General features: G+C 44.5%; 1 protein-coding gene across 1 annotated transcript; it reads right to left on the reverse strand.

Annotated features, from left to right (window-relative positions):
- Window positions 1–1,797: 1,797 nt before the first annotated feature.
- LOC144128726 (uncharacterized) lies at window positions 1,798–6,106 on the reverse strand. The gene is made up of 5 exons (XM_077662372.1): window positions 5,976–6,106; window positions 5,120–5,213; window positions 4,510–4,585; window positions 2,352–2,452; window positions 1,798–1,831 (listed from the first exon to the last, which is right to left on the reverse strand). Exons 1-5 carry the CDS (start codon window positions 5,989–5,991, stop codon window positions 1,798–1,800), a joined length of 321 nt encoding a protein of 106 aa, XP_077518498.1. The 5' UTR covers window positions 5,992–6,106.
- Window positions 6,107–8,466: the final 2,360 nt, after the last annotated feature.

Genomic DNA, 8,466 nt, shown 5'->3' on the forward strand with positions numbered 1-8,466 from the left:
TTATCTGAGCCTTCTATGTCCAGAAAAATTAGTCATGAACATAACGAAATGCTACTATGCCAAGGTCTTCCAAACCGGGCTCTAATGCCTTATTGACTTTAGACAAAAAAATGTTGCTGAGCAAAGGTACGACCTGCGTGTAAATACCGCCCTGCCAACTGACAAATGCGGATTTGCAGTAAAAGGACAACAGCCCCAAGAAGCCAGCAACCGAAATCACGCAATCATCTGTAAAAGCATGTTCATTGTTCACCCTGATGCAGTTTGCACATACCTCAGAGGTCTATCATGTGACAATGAATAGTGCAGCCCTCCATGTCGATGCTCACTGCAGAGCACCTGCCCAGGTTGCTGTCCTCAAGAAACTAGAACTCCACAGAACTCTGCTTTTGTGAGTTGGCAAGGCGGTATTTACATCAGAAATCAGGCATATGCAGAGGGTCCCAGGTTGCACTGTTCCTCCGCGACATTCTTCTGTCCAGAGTCGATACCGCATCAAAGCCCTGTTTGGAAGGCCTCGGCATAGTAGCATTTCGTTATATTGATAGCTACCTAATTTTTTTGCACAAGGAGGGCTCAAATAAGTTGGCACAAGACGTTTTAGAAATCTTTAGGCATGTGGTCAAAGCCTATCTTTTAGGTCTGAATTTCACTAAGCATAACCGTTTGTAGCTTCTTGACTTAGACCTGCGCTTTGCGGACTACCACATATGTTGGCGCCAAAGCCCAAGATCAGGAAGCCTCTTAGCTACGAGTTGAACCACTTGAGGCTGGTGAAGGACAGGTTGGCAATCACATGCATCACGACTGCTTTATAGAAGTCATGCCATCACAGTGTTTAGAATGCATTCTCGGAGCAGGTTTCCAAGTCAATGGCACCTGGGTTCCCATTTGCCCATCTTGCGCACCTGTCAGAGTGTGTTTTTACTCTCTCGAGGGAACGGAACACCGGTCACATGATGCTGACGTAGTTGAGCAGCACAAAAAGACGGGCTTTATACCTTACCTCCACACCATTTCGCACCATCCAAAGAAAGTTGCACCAAAGTATGATGTTGCTGTTGTCTTGACCACTAAAAGTAAGGTAGGAGCCCTTTGCTTCTTCGTTCAAACTAGGCTTGATACAACTACGGGTAATCGTCCGCTATGCACAGTGGCAGATAAAAAATGTTCACCACTTGCAAAAGTAAACCGGTTTTTTGCATTCCGCTGGCTCGTAGCTGAAACTACTATGGGCAGACAAGCAGATATCTGAATGTGCGCCTGGGTGAGAGCACTTTCACTGTATAGAGAGGAAGGCGAATTTTCACCTGACACTGCACGTTCAATCTCGTGAATGCAATCGAAGGACGACCTTTCTCTTTGCACGCCTGATTTCTGCGGCACATCAGTGGTTTAGGGAAGTGATAAATCTGTCCTGATATATTTGAGGCTTACTACATCAGTAAGGCTAAAAACAAGTGCCTGGCTAAACCGTCGGTGAACCTTCACTGTAAGGAAATAGTTTTTTAGATGGTTTACTAGTACGTCAGTGCCTTTCGGTTATTTTTTGCCCCCTCACTGCTTTGGGGTCTTGCGTGCTTGAATCTTTTTGCAGGCCTTCTTTTGCCACTTTCCTTCAATAAAATTTCAGTTGTTAGACTAGCCTCATCTTGTGCTCATCTCTTCTCCTGTTTTGTGTCTTCCGGCTGGTTTTAAGATATAATACTGAGTGCCGAAAGAAAGCCATTTTAGAGTCAAGTGCACTTATAATGGCCCCAGCTATAACGAATGTTCATTTATTACAACAAATAGTGCTTACTTTATTAATTTATGCATGAGGTATATGACACTGCATCAAAATAAAAAACGGACTAAGCCTCTAACCCTCATGGCCAAACTGCAGTTACAGCAAACAAAAAGGACACCATAAACCTGCCCCACATGCAAAAGCTTGCACTACAGGCCAATGCAGAAATAAGATCAGATTACTTCCCAAACTGCATGACACTGCCACGCAAAGTAAAGATTGTGACAGGCAATAAAGGAGCAACAAAAAAGCAAACTGTAGGTAGCAGCCAATCTCATGCAGACAAGCTACAAGGTCAGGCCAACATAGACGTCGAAGAAATTTAAAAAGCCACAACAAGCACATAATTTTTAAGGTTTTCACAGCCCTTTAACTGGCAAATACTTTCCTGAAAAAACATAACAGAAGCGGCAATTTTTTTCCGGCAATCAATTTTTTTCATGTACTTCATTATTCTTGAAGCATGGGCGGGCATAGAGCAGTCAGATTAGTGCATGCGTTCCTAAGCAATGCCATGCCAAAAACTGTACTTACAGAAAAAGCTTGCTTACTGAGTGAATACCACTGGCCATCCACTAATTCCCAAGCCTGCTCCAGGTCCCTGGCAAAAATCACACGCAACTTGGTGGCTTGCACAACTTCCATGCAACTCTTGGTCTTTAGCTGGAAAAAAATTGAGGGATCAGTGAGATATAAAATTTTACATGCATTGCTTTGTTTCAATGACCGACTAAGAAAGAAACAGCGGTTTCTGTGAGCGCAACTATTTTTTCACACTAGCTTTCTACAGTAAACCATGTTTATCGCGACCTAATTCACACTGACTTGCTGCACGGCCCGAGCACTGCTGTGTATAGCTCTATGGTTTCAAATGCTCGTTAGCTCTGCGCCCTTGGGCTTGCACTCGTTAATGCAAAAAACCTCGGAAAGGGCAACCAGAGGTTCGAGCTTTAAGCCATAGGTATTCAGAAGATCAGTGGTCTGTGGGAGAACTTTGGCTGGGTGACACAGTAGCAAATGCTTCTCCAGCTACTTTCACTCCATTGCAAAAAAACTCGCACAGCAGAGACCTGTCCTCCATTTTGCATTGCAGAAACAATCACTGAAATTCAAAGCACGCATACTAAATGTACACCTACCTTCCAACACAGCTTCATAATAACGGGTATAATTATTGGAATGAAATACCAGTCAGTACATGTAGTTTTCAGTTTATCCAAAAATTATAAGCAACCGACAAATAATGAACATAAAAAGGAGAAATAAAATAACCAGAATTGTTTAAAAAATCTGTAAGAAGAATTATGTGACATCCACTACACTCCAGCAGTTCTTCGCCTTTGTGCACCTTCAAACCACACTTTCTTACAGGCACATTTGCACAGAAATTGGGTTGAACCTGATCTTTAAGAATCTTTTTTGGTGCAACAGTAGGAAGAAACCAGGTTTTACCCAAAAACGAAGAACCCTACACATTGCATCACAAGCCCAGATGGTGCACTTGAGTCGCCTCTTATGCTTATGCAAGAAACAGGAACAGAGATATCTTGACTAAATCATAAAAAGAGGAAGTGCAGTGCATGTGTAATGCAGAGATATAAGCAATACCACAATAAAACGCTGGGAGGATTCCAAGAGTAGGTGAATGCATGAATGGGTGGCAATCAGGTGGCTAAATGAGATTAGGAAATTTGAGGAAAAAGGGTGGTAGCATGTGGCACAGGAGACAGTTACCTAAAACGAACTAGAGAACCATTGTTCTGCACTAATTTTAACAGCACATTCACAAGACAGACAAAATCACTAACTCCAGGAACAGACTGAGCATCATGCAACTAAATGTCAATCACCATTGCAAATGGCACCAGCACCGCAGACTGCACATGAGGAAAAGTAGACATATTTTTGCTCTCAACTTCGAGCAGCAGTCAGCTGCGCTTTTAGGAGCAAAGCTCTAAAGTACGGCAACATTGGCACTTTGTTTTACTGACATGAGGGTGCTTGTGAGCGTGCAAGTCCCATGTTTGTTTTGCACCAAATGTGTTAATTGCGAGGTATGTTTAACTAAAGAGGGGCATCTAACATGGGCATCAGCTCTTCATTGCTTCCCTTTTATATCCCTCCCTTATATCACGGTTCAAGTGTCCACCAAAATGTGAGACAGTTACTGTTACATTTCCTTGAATTTTCCTTCAAATAATTTAAAATTTTTCAAGTATACAGCTTTAAGAAGGTAGAGGTACAAACTGTGCAGTATAACCATATGCTATGGCAATAAACCAGCAATAAATCTGTGCTGACAGCAGCTTGCCCAGTGCATTGCAAGGATGCTATACCATACAAGGATTGGTGTCATCGTGCAATGTTACATTACTGACTGACAATTTGGTCTCTGTCAGAAATACTGGTAAACCAACATTGTAGAGCACAATGTTCTTAAAGGGATAAATGAACATATAGGTCCTTTTCGAGGACACATATGCATACCAGGCAACAGATGTGCAATGTCAAAGCACGTTTATGTTAAGAGCAGCTGCGTCAAGAGCTACATCAGCGACTATATTTTGTACAAGTCTACAGTTCCGGTAATTATAAGCTGAGGTACTGCTGTGAAGTGCATGTAGAGTTTCATGCATTTCTAAACCTAGCTGCAAGCCTATATGGAAAATTTTTTTCTAAATAGGCAGCTAAGATATGCATCACTGAAAAAGAATACCTACCATGAACGGATCAGGAGGGATGACACAGCCGAAGGCAGGAAGCACGCATGGCCCAATAGATGCTGGCCGCTGGCAACTGCAAATAAATACATCCAGGGCAACAGCTGTCAGTGGCTGTAGCCATGTCATGAATGACAAGAGGGGAAATCGTCTACTGCTTTAAAAACTAAACTTAGACGTAATATAAGTAAATAAAAAACCAATGAGCTAGCCCATGACACAACAAATGAACAGATTTTATGTAAAGCACCCATATACATTCTTTGAGAAGAGTCACAATGACTGTTATAACCACACTGAAAGATGAGCTGGCTGAAATACCGCACACCAATTTGAATATAGGATGTGCAGGTTTTCATTAATTCCTATCATGGTGCCTTGCACCAATGTCTAGGTAATAAATTGAAAGTTGCAACCAGTCTGCCTTGGTTAAATGAGAAGAGAGAATGGAAAAAAGCATGCCTTCACTAGCAAGAAGCTTGATATCTCACAGCACAGCTTTGCATCATAGAAAAATTGCTAGCGCATTTAACAAATCTGCATACAATTAAAAGCCGCACAAATTTGTCGACTGGCAATGCAAGTAAAGGCAAGAGAAACAAAAAAATACCAAAGAACACTCGTGAGTGCGGCGAAGGGAGGTCTGTGGGTAGGATCCCGTGCCTGGGAAGAGTTCCGAGCTCGGAGAATCGCCGGCACCACAGCTGATGGCACGCAACCAAGAATAAATAACAAAGCGAAAATAAGTAACAAAAAAACCATCGACAATGGCGAACGACTTGAATGCGGGCCACAAAAGCGAGGGATATAGCAAAAAGGTAGAAATGCTAAATAATTGTGCAGTTGCAAATCCGACTGCTCGCAGTACTCAGAAGGAGAGGAAGCATCAACGTTTACAGCTCAGGAGACGCAAGATTGATCTAACTTTGACATAACACTGCCTCAAATCCTGTTCCACTTGGGAAGCACAGACAAGTTTACAAATGACAAGGCGATGAATATGAGCTATCCTTTCGCATGCGATCACTGTCTCAAAATATAGTATGACGCATATTAAAGCACAAGCACTAATCCGATGAGTACTAACCCTGAGCAAAATAGTGCGGTGTCTGATCGCAGCTGGCCTAGCGCGAGCGCTCCGCCGCGCGGCATTTCCCGCTCATCGTCTTCTACGCATTGCAAACCCATGCTTTTGCACCGTGTGTCGAAGCGCTAGCAAGCGAAGGCGTAACTCTGTTGTGATATCTGTAGCCATTTTTATTTACCACGGCACGCGAGTACTAAATGCACATAAAGACAATGAGAACAACACTTGTCATGCAGGATATAGGCCCTGCTTTTTTGGCGCCGCATTATAGCTGCGGCAACCGCAGGCCGACTGCCTCCACTCACATCCCTATATAGCCGCATACAAATAGCGCTTGTGAATACAGATCATAAGCAAAGAAACGCAGAGCGGGACTCACCGGCCATGCGATTCATCCAGGCTTAGTAAAACGGCGCAGGAGTCTTCATTCCCCTAACAGATGAAAAGACGTCGCAGCACTCTTCATGGCTTACCCGTTGAAACTCGCCAATGTTGACAGGCCGAAATCCTCTTCGTTGGCTTCCAAAACACACGACTGCTCACCTTCGTGTTGAATGAGTCCTTTACACGTGTCCGCCGTACAAGTACTCAAGCAATGCCTCAAAGAGGCAAATAATACAAAACACGACGTGTCGGTTGCGCTGCAATGGCACCGACGGCTGCGCTTTCGTGTCGGTGAAAAATTACAACCGACAAAAAAAATTTGTTTTTTAAACCATGAATACTTATATTATCTTCACAACAAAGACACTGCATTTATTTTAAATTGTTTTTAGATTATTTAAGAATACTAAAGTGCTTTCAGTTACTTTTTCTGGCATGTCGTTTGTAGAAGCTGCGATCCTGTGATCCCCTGATGTGACCCGGATGTCCTAGCAGACGACGGAGCAGACGACGGTGTTGACAGAATGCAATTTCGTTTGATGCCAGATAAAATCACAAAGTTGCGACAAAAACAGCGAAGAAAAGCGCCGTATCTCAAGCTGGCGAATATCGTGGATAAGTTGAACGCAAATGGCACGATGGAGCAGTAGCTGCGATGCATTAATTTGCGCGACACTGGCACGCTCACCGGAGATCATGAAACTTAACAGCTTAATCGGTGACCAGTACAAGCGGAGTGCTTTGATATCAACTGCGTTACGAAACTACGTCGATACTTGCGTCTCACTTTAGCTAATATGCAACTGTGGCTAGCACTCGCCGCATCCTGATCGCGTGTAGTTTAACAAGAAAGAGCACACTAGTTGCATCGAAGCAGGCGCGTTTTCGAGCTCGTATCGTTACGAAAAATACGAGTTGTTTCGGCACGTACTGGAATTGAAGTTCTCAGCCTGTGCGTCACGGACGGTGACGATGGCGTCGCGGACGATCTTAACTAAGACTCGCCGCAAAGCAGCCGATAACCCAAGCATTTGTGCGTTAAAGGTTGTTCACCAGCAGTGCAAGCGTGGGCATAAAGTATCGCTCAGTCGCAGGCGCCAGTCGCTCGGTGCTCTATTTTCCAGCCTTCCGAGTGAAGGTCGCAAGCTGTTGAGCCAATCGGTGAGCCAGCCGGAGTGAGCGAGCCGAGCTTTCGCGAACGACGCCGCCCGCGGGCGCGCCGGGCAATGAACTACGCGCTACCCCCTGGCTGCCCTAGTCGTCGCTAAGCCTAGCCGGTTTCGCATCGATGCAGCAGCTGAGTGCACTTCGAAACTGGCTAGCGCTGAGGTGCTGCTCTCGTAATCGTTTTACTGTGAACCTCGTCTCATAGTAAAACAAAGATATGCTCGGTTTCCGCGACAACTTCAGGAGCGGAGCCAGCTGAGGCCAGGGGAGCCGCGATTGAGCAGCAACAATTAAAGGCGCCGTGGGAGACATTTGTTTGTATTCCTGTTATCGCTTCTACCAACGACTCGATATTGGCCAACGATACTCCATCCGACGGCTTAGTATTGACTTGAACAAACATTACTGTCGCATTGTTCTGACGCTGGCGGCCGGTATTCAGGCTGGCATGCCGCGCCCGTACGTTATCATGTCGCTCAACTATATGGCCGTGGTGCACATCAAAACCCCCAGACATCCTCCTTTTCGCTCAGATTGTCATAGCACACAGTCACACTGGGACCAGAGTAGTTTAGAGGACCGAGCGCGGGTGCACAGAAGCTAGACTGTGTCAAAGCAGGCGAAACTCTTTAAAGCGCGCGGTTGATGTCAGTCCCAAGACTTTATTCTCATTTCGACCGACAATCAAATCGGTTCAAACTCGCCGGCCGCCGCATTTCACCTTCGGCTGCATACGCTGCTGTCTATATTTAGCGACATTTTCGTGTCACCGTCATGAAATTTTCAGTGAAGGCAATGAACGACATCGTAAAGTATTTTTTTTTGCTATTTTATGATAAGCACCACGTCACTGCCGCTAAAAAAAATTCTCCGCCAACACTGCATCAGCGTTGGACTTAAGAGCGTTAGCTACGAGAGCTTCAAGTGTTTAGATCGGGATCCTAGATCGGGGTGCTCAGCAAACGTGGAGAAGACAAAATACAAACATCTGAGGGCATTTCGTTTCGGAAACATTCGTTCTAAGATACAAGCAGCGTCATCTACTTCAAAGATTTTGCACTACTATTGCGATTTACAGCCACGTTCGCTATATCCGGTATGTTTCTTCCTTATATATCAGTTAACGAATTTTATAAACGTGTGCATTACAAAAAGATGAATTTTTTGACTGCATGCGGAACTCTCTGCGACAAACGATTAGGCCTCATGGCTGTCAGGAAGTCCCCGGAATACACGGTTTGGGGCGAAAAGGTCGTCGGAGCGAATCCCACACATATTTTGGGCTTCATCTAAATATTTATTTTATCCTAGGAACATGA

This window comes from Amblyomma americanum, chromosome 1 (assembly GCF_052857255.1).
Source record: "Amblyomma americanum isolate KBUSLIRL-KWMA chromosome 1, ASM5285725v1, whole genome shotgun sequence".
In the NCBI taxonomy this organism is placed as follows: domain Eukaryota; kingdom Metazoa; phylum Arthropoda; class Arachnida; order Ixodida; family Ixodidae; genus Amblyomma; species Amblyomma americanum.